General features: G+C 59.9%; 1 protein-coding gene across 2 annotated transcripts; it reads right to left on the reverse strand.

Moving 5' to 3' along the window:
* Window positions 1-1299: 1299 nt before the first annotated feature.
* IRX5 (iroquois homeobox 5) lies at window positions 1300-12333 on the reverse strand. Of its 2 annotated transcripts, XM_035543317.2 has the most exons (4): window positions 11726-12333; window positions 10270-10681; window positions 9419-10147; window positions 1300-3627 (listed from the first exon to the last, which is right to left on the reverse strand). In XM_035543317.2, the coding sequence occupies exons 1-4, from the start codon at window positions 11972-11974 to the stop codon at window positions 3617-3619; spliced, it is 1401 nt and encodes a 466-aa protein (XP_035399210.1). In that variant the 5' UTR covers window positions 11975-12333; the 3' UTR covers window positions 1300-3616. The 2 variants fall into 2 exon arrangements, with proteins under 2 accessions (XP_035399210.1, XP_035399209.1); XM_035543316.2 differs by lacking the exon at window positions 1300-3627 and having other exon boundaries at window positions 8770-10147; window positions 11726-12331.
* Window positions 12334-13508: the final 1175 nt, after the last annotated feature.

Consider the following 13508-nt stretch of genomic DNA (forward strand, 5'->3'; position numbering starts at 1 on the left):
GAGATGAGTTAGTTGGCTTTCTCCTCTTGTGTCCCGGTGCAGGGCAGTACCTGTGTTACCGTACCTCGCTGTTCGGTATCGCCCCAGTTGTGCTGCGTCTCCCTGTGCTCCTCGCCGGCAGGGCTTCAGTGGCAGGGAACAAGGTCTGCCCGGGGGAACCATCACGGGCCGGCCTCTTCCTCTTTCTTGTGCATGTCAATGTGCCAGCAGGAAGCAGCGGGCTGGTACAGATTTGTGATTGATACACAGATTTATCTGTTACACACGGCTGGGGCAAGCTGCTTTGTGGGTTCCCCTGGCATCCCAGGCCTGGCCAGTGCCCGAGGCTGGTGGCCAGAGCCCCCCGGGAGCAGGGGGAAGTCTCCTTGGCCACTTCTCATGCCCAGCTACCGTGCCTGGAGTGCTGGGCTCTGCCCCAGCTTTGGCACCGCCTGTGGCCTTCTGCGGCCCCAGAGCCAGCCGAGATGCCCGGACACCACCTCTCCCAGAGGCAGGGAAGCAGCAGCAGCTCCTGGTGCATTTAGCCAGGGCCTTTCAAGGCAGGGTGCCTTGGGGGACCTGGACAGAGGGGCTTGTGCCTTGCACCTACTGCTCCCTATCTCCTTGGCTACCCTGCACACTTGGGGTGGCAATCCTAGCACGGAGGAGGCGTCTCAGCCACAACTAAGTTACTGTTTGCTGACTAACATGGTTTTGTGGACTCTTTGTTGTTTTCCTTTTAATACCTGCTAATGTGATATAGCAAGGGCTATTCTGCGCTGTGTGTGCAAAGCAAAAGGAAGCCTGGCAGGCAGCCCGGGAAGCCCTGCCACGTGTCCCAGCTGCTCGCAGCTCTCCCAGAGGGCTCCATTTCCCCAGCTTCACCGCTGCATGGTTTTCTCCCGCAGCTCACAGACAACAGGGGTGTTGTGGTCAAGAGCTTCCTGATGGTCTGGCACGGAGGTGTAAATAGATAAAGTTCATTCAAGAGGGTTTCTCGTAGAGATGGACTGAGCATGCAACTCAGTTTTTGCCCCCTGTTAATTTCCAGGATAAACGTGCCAGGCTCCTCCCTCCACAGGTGAAGTCAGAAGATTGGCAGGGATGTTACAGACTTTCAGGAAAAGGAGGAGGAAAGTTTCTTTTTTCTTCCCTTTTCTTTTTCCCCTTTTGTTTTTTTTTTAATTCTGAGCACCATTACCCCTCACCTCTGAACCAAGGAAGACTTTACGTGGTGTCATAATTTAGCAAATTACTTCCTCAAAGGAAGGTCAAACATTTTACCATTCGATCAATAGGAAGCGACTTACAAATCATGTGTATTGATCATTGTAATCATTCAGAGGAATGTAGGGCAGACACTAAAATCACATGCACTTAGTCTTAATTGCCCACATTAAAGCAATTATGCCCCAAAACTGTCATTGTCTAATGCTATGCACACTACCGAGCATGGTAACTTTTAGCCATACATATTTAATCATAAATCAACCTCTTAGGTCTGTTGCACTAAAGACCTACAATATTGCTGTAATTATGCAAATATAACTATGTCTTTTTTCATCAGCGTGTAAGATCATGTTGCTTTTGGGAGCCAAGTGGAGGAAAATAAGTCCCTATATTAATGCAGCTGGTACTTAATACATGTATTTTACAGCTGTGCTATGCGCTCATGACACAAGTACTCAAAGTGACCTGAAATTGCTAATGAACAGAGCGCCTTTGTAAAAGCAGTCACAGGTCAAGGACTTGCAGATAAAACTTGCTGAGCAGTGCACTGATGGGAGGCTGGTGTCAGGGGAGTGCTGTTTATTTGAGGTTGTTTATAAACATTATTTTACAGGGGATCATTTCATCTACAAGTGTCTCAGACAAATACAAGTTTGGTAGTGCTCAAATACGTGTTTTCTGATCTTCTGAATGTAAGGTGGGTGCCATGTTCCTTTTGTTAAGGAGGCCAATAATAGGTTCAGGAAAGTTTGGTTGTAATTTGTTCCCACAGCCTCCACTCGGGAAAGATTGGCCAGGAATTTCCTTCTTCTAGCATTTCTGAACAGGTCTGGAAAATTAACCGTTCTTGATATGTTAGACACCTGACATTTTGCAAGCAGGAGTGTTTGAAAATTCAGTATTACCTAGCACGGGACAGCCACATTTGTTTTCCACAGAGAATATGCACTGAAGTCTCTTGAAATAGAAGAGAGATTTTCTACTTCAGGGGCTGAGGTCTAGACCACAAAATAGGTACAGTGGCTTTAGAAAGCGTCCTGTAGCTCTGATGGGGTCAGCCTCAGGTTCTGGCCAGCCTCCCCACAGCTCCTGGAGGTCTCCCCAACAGGCATCTCCTGGTGCAGCCCAGGTCGTGGGGAGGAAATAGTACATGAGAGGGCGAATTGTAAGGCGAAGAGGCAGCGGAAGGAAGGAGCTTCCCACTGCTTCCCCCAGAGCCTGCTTTTAGCTCTCAACTCCCCTCGCAAGGAGCACAGGGTGGGCTGTGCAGGGGCGTGGGGGGAAGGCACAGCAGGGGAGGACGGGCTGCAGCGATGGCCAGGCACCTCCACACCATTTCCCGCGCCTCTTAGCTTTACTGTAGCCTGAAATATCACATTGTTTCAGCAGGTGGTGATCAGTCAGTAGTTCTGCAAAACGTTCCCGTTGCACCTTCTTCGTCTTTAGCACGGTGGGCTGCTGACACGTAAGCCTGAGGGTGCTTCTGCGAAGCCCCAGAAGGTGAGGAGAGAAGCTGCCTTTTTGGCAGCGGGCTCCGGCTGAGGCATGTGCACCTTCGCGGGGAGACGTGCGAGGTGCAGGTCCCCTGGCCAGCTCAACTCCCTGCTTCAGGGCAGCAGGAGCAGGGAGCGGTACGTGGAGGCTGAGGGATGAAACGGTTCGGTCCTGGGGAGAGCTCTGACACCAAATCTCAGGCAAATTGATTTCAGCAAGTTTTTGAGAACGTCAGCAGTGTTTCTGATCTTCTGGGGGTCTTAACCTGTTCAAAGCAGCAGCCTGTAGTGCATAAGGTATCTTGTCACTCACCTGCATGCAGGTGGGCACTGAATCACAAGTAATTCAGTGTGGGCTTTTCCAGGGGGGAAAGGAAGTCCTTTCTCTCAGAGCCCCCAGCCCCAAAATAGCGGTTGACTGCTACTGGGAGGACAGCGGCACAAGCTATTTCAGGGGAGGAAAAAGGATGTCCAATTTATGGACTCAAAGCAGTTGCTGTGAATCCGATCAGAGCTCTGGCTAGGCTGCAGGCCACCCCTGAATGAGGCCAGTCTGGGGACACGACGCGGTCCCCACGTGGCTGGCAGGCGAGGGCTGCAGTGTGCCCGAGCCTCGGGAATCCCAGCGCTTCCCGCGCTCACTTGCTCGAGTAGCAATGAAGTTGTTTGGCTGGATCCTTTATGAAAGTTAAAATTGGTTTGTCATTTTCTTTTCGCTTCTCACACCGTATCTAGTTTCTACATTCTTCCCACTTCAGTAGTCAAAGTGATTGAAAGCCGAAAACTGAGCAGATCTGTCCCTGCAGCAACTTTCCTCGCGTTTCTCATTTACCGTTGTATCAAACAGGCTCTTTGTCTCTGCAGTCCCCTGATGTTGCCTCTGTTACACGGAGATATTCTTCAGGTCATGGGGGTTAAAAGGGGGCTAAAAAGGAGATCATATTGGACTTGCTTTACACAGACATGTAGCATTAGACCCAACACCCAATAGAGGAAAGATATACTACTCCTGTTTGATGAGCAGCAGGCCAATAAATTCATTAATCATCATTTTATGCCTCATCAAACACTTCCCAAGTTCCTCCATGGGAGTTATACAAATTAGCCACTGAAAAGGCAGTAATTTTAGTTTAGCTAGGTAAGTGCTTTTTGATTGCCTTCCTGAACAATGCTTCCCTTGACAAGCTAATAAATCAGCCCTTTCTGAATCAGAAGTGCAGCAAGTGCGAACAATAACTCCACATAGTTTCTCCGCTGATTTCAGCTGGAAGGCCTAAGAGGATGATCTGGGATCAAAGTCTCTTACTTTATTGCAGAGCAAAAGCTTTCTTTATGAAGAAGAGCTACAGAGAAATGAGGGAAGGGGGGATTTTTTAATCAATTAATGAGCAGAAAAAGTCTTGAAACAAAAAGGAGGCCTAAGCCTCCGATGGCAGGGAGGCCGAGAGGCTGGCAGGGCAGGAGCAGGCTCTGCCGCAGGTGAGGCTGGAGGCAGCCGGCGAGGGGCTGCTCCTTCTGGGGCTGCAGCTGGCCAGGGAGAGTCAGAATAGGGCCGTACTTCTGCGACCCACTGATCCCTTGAGTGCTCCAGGTATTTGTACTGTGTGCTTGGGTTTGTTGGGTGGCGTTACAGCGGGAAGCCTCGAGGCCGTGCTGTCTTATCTCTTTTTTTTCAAATTGCTGCCTTTGACAGTATCCTTTTTTTTTTTTTTCACTTGGCCGTAAATCATTTCACTAATCAGCTGTCACCAGCCAACATGCATACATTGGCATTCAGCCGGAGAATTTGTTTTGGAAGGCCTTTAGCAACAAACCCTCTGTTTGTATCAATAACCGGCTGCTCCGTCCCATGGAGCCGGCTGCGCCACCCGGGGGACACGGGTGCTGAGCGGGGTGCTGAGCCGCGGGGGTCTCATCCCCTCTCCGCTACCCTGCCTCTGCAAACAACTCGGCAAACCCGGGGCCGTTTCTCTGCGTCTCTCTTGGGACCCGATCCAGTTCAACGAGCGCTCCGTTTACATTTGTAGCCGGCAGGCAGGAGCGCGGGAGAGGGCTGGGGTGTGCTGTAAGCAAACAGAAAGCCAAAAAAAAAAAAGGGGGGGGGGGGGGGGGGGGGGGGACAAAAGGTGCCGGGCCGAGACGCGCCGCCCGGGAGGCGCAGGGCAGGATGCGGCCCCGCACCCGCTTCGCGCCGTACTCCCGGCCACAGCGGCCGCCCCGTCGGGCCGAGCCGGGCCAAACCGAAGCGGGCAGGGCCGGGCCGAGCCGGGCCGGGCCGAGGCGGGCAGGACCGCGCAGCCCGTTGCGCGGGCGCGGAGCGCAGCGCAGGGCCGGGGCGCGCACACTGCGCCATCTGGCAGCGGCAGGGCGCTGGTTTGCGGCGAGCCTCCGAAGCTCTCGCCGTCGACTTTGTCTTTCTCTGTCAGAGGCAAGTAAAAAAGAAACAGCTGGCCTGAATTTTTAGCACCCATAATTAATTAAGAGCTTCATTCCTGGGATTTGATGATTCAATAAAGCAAGACCCTTATTCCCCTATGTGATTCCAGTGAATATCTCCTCCACTCCAATCCTTTCGGGTCCCAAGATAGGGCAGATTAACGCTCTTTTTCTGTGGGAGAGAGGGGAAAAAATGCCTCAAGATTGCATCTGAGGCGTGCACAAAAGGTAAATTCAAAACTGCCACTTGTTCTCTGCAAAGGCTCCTTATTCTGCGCTATTGATGCATTTGTGCCAAGTTTTAAAGGAACCGGAGGGGGGATGAGGAATTACCATATTGCTCCTTTGGAAAAACAGCCGGTTCTGGTTTTGGTAACACTTGTTCTGCTGCCAGCCCCAGATGTCCTTACTAAGAATAAGCCGGGCAGGTCGCAGGACGAGGGGAGCGGGCTGGGGGCTGCTGGGCCGAGCCGGGCCGGGCCGGGCCGGGCCGGGTTCCCGTTCCCTGCTCAAATACGCGTCCTGCCCCCCCCGGCGTCTGGCAGGGGAAGGGGCCGGGGGGTAGTTCCTGCACTTTCGCTCCTGCCAAACTCCGTCGTTTCTTTTTTCTTTATTATTTTTTTCCTGTCGCCTCCTTTAAACTTGCTGACTGTGTCCTTTCCCCAGGCGTGGCGGCGGAGGGGCTTTCGCGTCGTTTCCAGGCACGACGAGGGGAGATGCAGCTCACGTCCCCTGACCGGGCGCGGGGGGAGAAGCCCCTTAAAACCCCTAAAAAACCCTGAACCCCCCCTAAAAACCCCGTAAACGCGGCGGCGGACGCTCGGCGCAGTGCGGGACCCCGCAGTTTCAAAGCGGGCCCGCAGTAAAGCAGCGCCGGCGGGGTGAGCAGCGGGGGGGATGTAAACACGGCCCGGGGCGGGGGGGCCGCAATTAGGATTTGGTTGGGTTTTAAGCGTGAAAGAGGAAGCAAAGGGGCTGCGGGCTGCGCCGGGCTCCCCGCCTCGCCCGCCATCCGCCTCCGCCGTTGAGAAGCGGGGACAGAGCTAAGGGGGGGGGGGCCCGCCGCCCCCAAAATCCCTCACCCAATCCCTGCTGGGCTCCGGCCGCCCCCCAGGCTCGGCCTTATTTCCCCCGGGGCTCGGGGCCATTTTTCCGTGGACGGCTCTGGCCGGCTGCGACGGGACCCCCGGGGCATCGCGCCCGGCTTTGGGACACCCTGCGGGGGGTCTTTCCCGGGAAACCCCCATCCCTGGCACCCCACGCGTGGGGCCGGGCCGAGCCCCATCCCTGCGGCACCCACCCTGCCCCTTCTGCTCCGGGGGCGGACACACCGGCGCCCCGCAAACCGCTGCCACCCGCGCCGGGGCGAAGCTCTCCGGCGGGCACGGAGCGGTGCGGAGCCCGGACCCTTCCCACCTGCACCACCTGCAGCCGGCGGGGGGCCGGCCCGCAGCACCCCCCCCCGCCGGCCTGGCTCCCCCCTCGGCCGCCCCCGGCCCGCTCCGCAGCGGCACCGAAACGCGCCCGGCCCCGGCTCCTCCGAGGAACCTTTAATTGGCGGCAGGCGGTATTTTTATTTTAAGAGTACCCTCCAATTTTTTGGTTTTTGGAGCAACAAATTCCCGCAGCAGAGGGGAAAAGGGCGGGCGCTGCCCCCTCTCTGGGCTCCGTTAGGAAATAAAAGATCCCAGGGAAAGCGCCGGGATGGGGGAGCCGGGCGCGCCGTCCAGCTCCCGCGGCAGGGGAACGGGTGAAGAGCAAAATTGTTGGATGAAATCGATGGGGCCGTAATAATAGTTACGGGCTGAAATCGGCGACGGGTTGCAACCTAAAGGGAACGGTTAATTCCCGTAGGAATTTATACATCAAACGAAAAGCGCATTGAGATGGCCGATAGACCTATAGAAAACAGCCCCGGTTAGAAGGAGCAGGGCTCTGGACCGAGCCGAGCTCCTAAGCTGCTGTGCCAGGTGCCTTTTTTTGGAGAGGAAGATCAGCTAGGAAAAGGTAGAGCGACAATTTACAAAAAAAAAAAAAAAAAAAAAAAAAATCAACTCTCCCTGGTTAGATGAATAATTAAAACCTCTTTATTTAGACGCAGCCGCTTGGCTGCGGGACCTGTTGTCTGCCCGGGGCCCCGCGGGCTCCCTGCGGCAAAGGGCGCTCGGGGCTCCTCAGGACCCTGCCGGGACCGCTCCGCACCCGGCCCCCGCTGCCACTGCCCCTTCCCCTCCCGGCACAAACTTCGCCCCGTTTGAAGCCAGGCGAGTGAGGCCAGCAGAGCTCACTCCTGCGCCCAAAACGCGCCTTCCCCCACGCTTCCCCGGCTGTAAAGAAATGATACGACCGAGGAATTGGAGCATTGTTTTTTGTTTGGTTGGTTATTTGTTTTCAAAAGTCATTTATAATTTATAAAGTGACAAAATAACATACTGTTAGCCCGGGAATATTTGAGTCTTTACACATTTGGGTTGAAACAATTTTGGTTTTAAACGAATCGGCTACAAAGAGCGTATAACCAAGCGAACATGGAGCGCATCTTGAAAATACAAAATATAAACTACTAGTTGAAATCCCGTAAAATGAAAATACGCATGAATAAACCTGTTATAGCTAATAAACGGCTCTGACAAAGTTGAAAAGATTACGAAATAATTATCCGGCTTGTTAAAAAGAAAAAAAAAAAAAGAAAAGAAAAGGAAAAACCAAAAAAAACGAAAAAAGTGAACGGAGAGGGGTGCCCGAGCACTGGCTCCAGCGGCGCCACCGCTCTTCCCAGCGCGCTCACAGCGGCGCTGCCCTCGCCTGCAGCCAGCACCCCCAAAATCCCATTTGTTTGGGGACGGGGGGGACAAACCCGGGGCCGGTCCCTCCCGGGGCAGGGAGCACTTTGGGGAAGCGGCGGACGCTCGGCGAGCTGCCCGGCCTCCGGCTCCAGCGGCGGGGCAAGGCTCGGCGGGGGTTTGGGGGCGTTTTGGGGGGTTCGGGGGCCTGGCGGCGCCCCCCACCCCATTCCCACCGCCCAGCCTGCCCGGAGCGCAGCGCGGCGGCCCCGCGGGGCTCCCGCAGCGGCGGGTGGGCAGCGGGAACGAAAGCCGGGCCGAGTGTGACACCTACCTGCCAGCGCCGGCAAGCACCGCGCCCGCGGCCGGCTGCGCGCCCGCGGCCAGCCCCGGGCCGGGCCGGGCCCCCCAAGAACGCCTTGTGCCCCCGTCGTGTCCCCCCCCCCCCCCCCCCCCCGCAGCCCCATCCCCGGGCACCGCCGCCGCGCCAGCGAGGGCTTAAATCTGGCAGAAAATCGAACTCATTAGCAAAGTTCACCAGCTGATTGCTTTGCAGAAAACGCGACACTGATTGCGAGTAATTAGGTTAAAAGCCGGGCCCGCGCTCCGAACAAGTGCCTTCGCCTCTGGCCCACTCCGGGGCCCCGGTACCGGCGCTGCCTCGGCCCCGGTGCGACGAGCGCGGCCCCCGGGGCTCCCCCCGGCGCTCCCCCCGGCCCCGGCCCCGGCCCCGCGGCAGGTGCGGAGCGGCCCCGGTGCGTCCACAAGTATCCGCCCGTGGCAAAAAAAGAGGGGTTTTGCTTCTGTTAAAAATCTCTTTTAATTAAATATTTGCGCTTTACAAAGGCGACTGCAGGTTGGGGTTTGTTGGTTTTTGTATCTAAGAAGTATAACCTAGGTCCTTTTTTTTTTTGCGTTATAGTTTAGCTCACACCCAAGAAAAAAAACAATAGGCATAAAAAAATTAAATTAAACTTGTATATATATATTTTTAAAACTATGAAACAATTCGGAAAAAGACACAGAAATGTATATATTTATATTACGAAAACAACATTAATGCCTGTACAGGTGTCTTGATTTCATAATTTACTTCAAAGATACTGTATTATCAATTTAAATACAAAAAAGCTACATTAAATATACAGAATAAGATTTCATACAAATTTTTCTTCTTTGTGTGTGTGAGAGAGAGCATGTCACTCGTTGGCTTTTCGCTTGGTTAAGACATTTCAGGGTGGTTTCCCCCCAGCCCTTTCAATAGACTCTATAAACTTCTGGGGGGGGGCACAGGGGGAGGGGGGAGCTGCTCTTTTTCTGCTCGCTTTGTTTTGCCTTTCTTTTGGTAGTGGAAAAATAACTGCCGAAGCAATTTAGCATTTCTTTCAATAAATTAAAAAGGAAATAATAATAACAGAAGAACCAAACCACAATCCCGGGCCGGGGGGCGGAGGGGGGGGGTGAGGAGGAGAAGCCGGTATTAAATGTTGGACATACCTTTCTTCAGTTCGTAAGGTGAGTCTTTGCAAAGGTCTACCTGGGCCTGGCTCCTGCCCAGTTTGCTTTCCTTCGCCAGGCTCTCGGCTCTGTTGAGGACAGTCTGGTTTAATCCATTGAAGGGGGCGCCGGGCGCGGCGGCCCCGCCGGCGGGGTGCCCGTGCAGGGCCCCGAAGGAGCCGTAGTTCGTGTAGCCGGGGTAGAAGGGCGCCGTGTAGTAGAGGGGCCGCGGCAGCACGGCCCCGTTGGGGAACGGGCACTGCGCCCCGGGCGAGCGCGGCCGCGGCGGCGAGGGGCGCGGGGGACCCCCGGCAGCGCCACCGCCGAGGACGGGGGGCCCGGGGGGCGCGGCCTCGCCGCCGGCCTCCTTCGCCTTGTCCGCCGAGGTGGCGATCTCGGCCAGTGACCAGAGCTTGGGCTTGGCGAGGGCCGCCTGCTGTGGCGAGTGGATGACCGAGGGGGCGGCGGGCAGCAGCGGGTGCAGCTCGGCGGCGGCGGGCGGCGGCGGCCCGGTGGTGGCGGCGGAGGGTGGCCGGTACGGAGGGGGCTCCTCGCCGCGCCCCCCCGGCGGGGAAACGCCGGGCGCCTTGGGCAAGGCCTGCAGCCCGTCGAGCCGCTCCTCCGCCGGCTCCTTGCAATCCGAGTCGCTCAGGCCGCCTTCGGCCTCCCGGGGGCTGGGGGGCTCCTGCAGGCGCTCGCAGCCCGGCGCTGCCTTGGGCTCCGCCGCTCCTGGAGGGGAGGGATGGGGGGTACAGGGCAGGGGGGGTCGGGGGCTGCTCGGCGGCTCGCCCCGCGCCTCCCAGCCCGGCCCACGGCGCCCCTCGGCAGCCCCGAGGGCTCCGCTGCCCTACCTGCGTCCGGCGAGCCGGGGTCCCCCTTCGGGGCGTCCTCAGGCTTGTGCGGCTCGTCCTCGTCGTTCTTCTCCAGGTCGATGTTCTCCTCCTCCTCCTCGTCCTCGCTGCGGTTCCGCGGGGTCCAGGTCATCTTGTTCTCCTTCTTGAGCCTCCGCCGCGCGTTGGCGAACCAGGTGGAGACCTGGGTGAGGGTCATCTTGGTGATGATGGCCAGCATGATCTTCTCGCCCTTGGTGGGGTAGGGGTTCTTGCGGTGCTCGTTGAGCCAGGCCTTGAGGGTGGCCGTGGCGTCCCGCGTGGCGTTCTTGCGGTACGCGGGGTCCCCGTAGGGGTAGGAGCCGAGCGGCGCCGCGTACGGGTGGTAGCCCAAGGAGCCGGCCATGCCCGGCGGGTGCTCGTAGGGCGAGCCCTGCGGAGAGAGGGGACAGCAGCCCGGCGGGGCGAGGCGACGTGAGGCGGCCGCGGGGCGACAATGACACGGCAAGGGCAGCGTCGGGCCCGGCCCGCGGCCCCCGCCTCGCCCCCAGCGCCGGGCCTGGCGCGCCCGCAGCCCCCGGGGGAACGGCGGGGGTCGGGGGGGGGCGGCCCCGGGAGGCTCTGGCCTCGGGAGGCCGCCTGCGGGAACGCAGAGCCTCTCCCCCGAGCCGGGCGCCGAAAAGCCGGTGGGCAGCGCGGCCAGGGGACCTTCCCTTCTTTCCCTTCCCTTCCTTCCTACCTTTCCCTTCCCTTCCTTTCTCTTCTTTCCCTTCCCTTCGTCCTCCCCCCGGGCTGCCACCGCAGCGGGCAACCTGCCGGGCCCCGGCGGCCGGGCCGGGCCGCATAGGGCGGCTGCTCCGCCGGGGGCTTGAGGGGGGAAATAAAGGGAAAAGGGCAGAAAGGCAGAGAAAAGAGGGAAAGAAAAAAAAGAGGAGAAAAAAGGGAAAAGGGAAATAACTCCGTGCAACTTCGCCTAGACGCTAACCAGAGGGGAGAAGCGCAGCGAAAGTACCCGCTCCTGCTGCTTCGGAGGGACCGCGGGGCTCGGGCTGGGGCTGCCTCGGGCCGGTCCCGCGGAGCCCCCCCGGCAGCGCCGAGCCCGGCCGCCCCCTGCCCTGCCCCGCCGGGCGGCCGGGGATTAGAGCCCGGCCGTAACGAAGCAGCCCAATTAGCGCTGCGAGGGGAAAGTTGCCTGGTTTTACCGCCCGCATTTCTCCCACCGCCGGCCGCTGATGCGTTCGTTCCCTTTCAAACCACAACAAGAAAATTGTTGCGGAATAAAACTGCTCCTTTATTTAAAAAAAATATATAGATATTTTGTGTTTAAAGGAATGAAACCCGTCCCCGCCCGGCCGCTGCCCGCCCCAGCCCCGTCTCGCCCCGGCTGCGGCGGCTCCGAAAAAAACTAAAAGGGGACCAAAAAAGGGGGTGCGGGGGACCAAAAAAGTGGGCGCCGGGGGCCCGGGGCTGCTCTTACCACGTAGGAGGTGAAGGCGGCGGCGGCGGCGGCGGCCGGGTCGGTGCCGTACTGGAGGTGGGAGTTGTAGCCCGGGGAAGGGGCGGTGAAGGCGGTAGATCCGGCATAAGGGGAAAAAGCGGAGCCCGACGACGATCTGCCGAGTTCATCGGTCCTGGGGCCGGAGATCACGCTGGTGCTGTACGCCGGGCAGGAGTAGAGAGCCAAGGACGCCGACGGCTGGTACAAGTAACCCTGAGGATACGACATGGCCAGGCGCACACATATACCCGGGGGGGAGCCCGGGACACCGGGGGGCGGCTGCCGGGCTGGGGCCGCTGCGGCCGGGGCTTCGCGGGCGCCTCTCGGCCCTCGCCCGGCGGGCAGCGGCGGCACCTTGCTCCGCGCCGCTCCCGCAGCCTGGCACCGCGTCCTCCTCCTCCGCCCCCTCCTCTGTCTCGTTTTCCCCCTCTCCTCCTCGCTCTCTCTCCCCCTCGCACCGAGAGGGGGGCGGCTTTTTTTTGTCTTTTTTTTTTTTTTTTGTCTTGTCTTCCTTCCTTCCTTCCCCCCCTTTTTCCTCCTCGCTCTCGCTTTCCGAAGGGTCCTGCCAAGATGCTAAGTTGGAAATCGCAGCTCCTGACGCCTTCTAGCGCGGCCCGCCGAGGCTCCTCCTTCGCGGGGTGTTGTCAGCGCCAGGACTGGCAGGACCCCGCCGGGCTGCCGCGGCCGGGCCCAGCCCGCGGGGGGGCTCCGCGCTCCCCCCGGCCCCCCCCGGCCCTCCCCGCCGAGCCGAGGCTCAAGTGCGCCGGCTCCTGGCCCGCAGGCACCGCCGAGCCGCTCCGGCCCCGGCTCCAACTTCCCGCGTGTGCTGAGTGCCGCGCCGGCACGCAAGCCAATCGCTATATGAAATAATAAAAAATAGAGAGATTTAATACGATTTATTAGCCGCCCGGCCCCCCCCCCCCATCCCCACCCCTCTGCTCGCTGCCCCCTGCCCCTCCCTCCAGCGAGCGGCGGGCGGGGGGGGGGGGGGGGGGGAGGCGGTGCTTTTTGGGGGCACACAGCACATCCGCGGGGGCGTGCAGCCGGGGAGCGCCGTCGGGGGGCGGCAGGGGGGCTGCGGAACCCCCTCGGGAGCGCAACCGGCGCTGTTTGAAACACGTCGTGGCCGGGGGGACCCGGCAGCGGCCCCGCTGCCCCCGGGATCAGCCCCAAACGCGCCGCGGGCGGCCCCCCCGGCGGCGGGGGATCGGGGGGCGACCCCCGGCGGGCAGGAGGCGCCCGGGCGGGGCGGGCGCGCCCCGAACTACATTTCCCATCGTCCCCTGCCACCGCCGGCCCCGCCCTCGCCCCTCCCGGCGCCGGGTTGGCCGCTCTCCCGCGGCCGGCGGGCCGTCCTTCCCTCCCATTGGCCGGCCGCGCTGTCTCTCCGCGCGGGGAGGGCAGGGCGGGGGAGCGGCCGGAGTGCGGAAGCGGCGCTGTCAGGAGGCGTTGCGCCCCGGGGCGGCCGCCTCACGGCCCGGCCTCCGGGGGAGCGGCTCCGGGCGCGGCTGCCCCGGCGCCGCGGGGCGCCCTCTGCCGGCCGGGCCGGGCCGCGGGGCGGCGCGGGGCCGCGGGCACGGCCGCGGCGTCCCGGGGGCTGCCTCCAGCGCCGCTGCCGGGCGGTTTGTGCCGGCCCCCGGGGCCCCGTCCCGCTCCCGCACGCCGCGGGGAGCCCCCGAAGGGCTGGGGCAGTGCCCTGGGGCTGCGGCTGTGTCCCCGGGACGCGGCTGTGCCCCGCGGTGCGAGCCCCCGCAGCCGCCCT

The sequence above is a fragment of the Cygnus atratus genome, chromosome 12 (genome assembly GCF_013377495.2).
Source record: "Cygnus atratus isolate AKBS03 ecotype Queensland, Australia chromosome 12, CAtr_DNAZoo_HiC_assembly, whole genome shotgun sequence".
NCBI classification, from domain to species: Eukaryota; Metazoa; Chordata; class Aves; order Anseriformes; family Anatidae; genus Cygnus; species Cygnus atratus.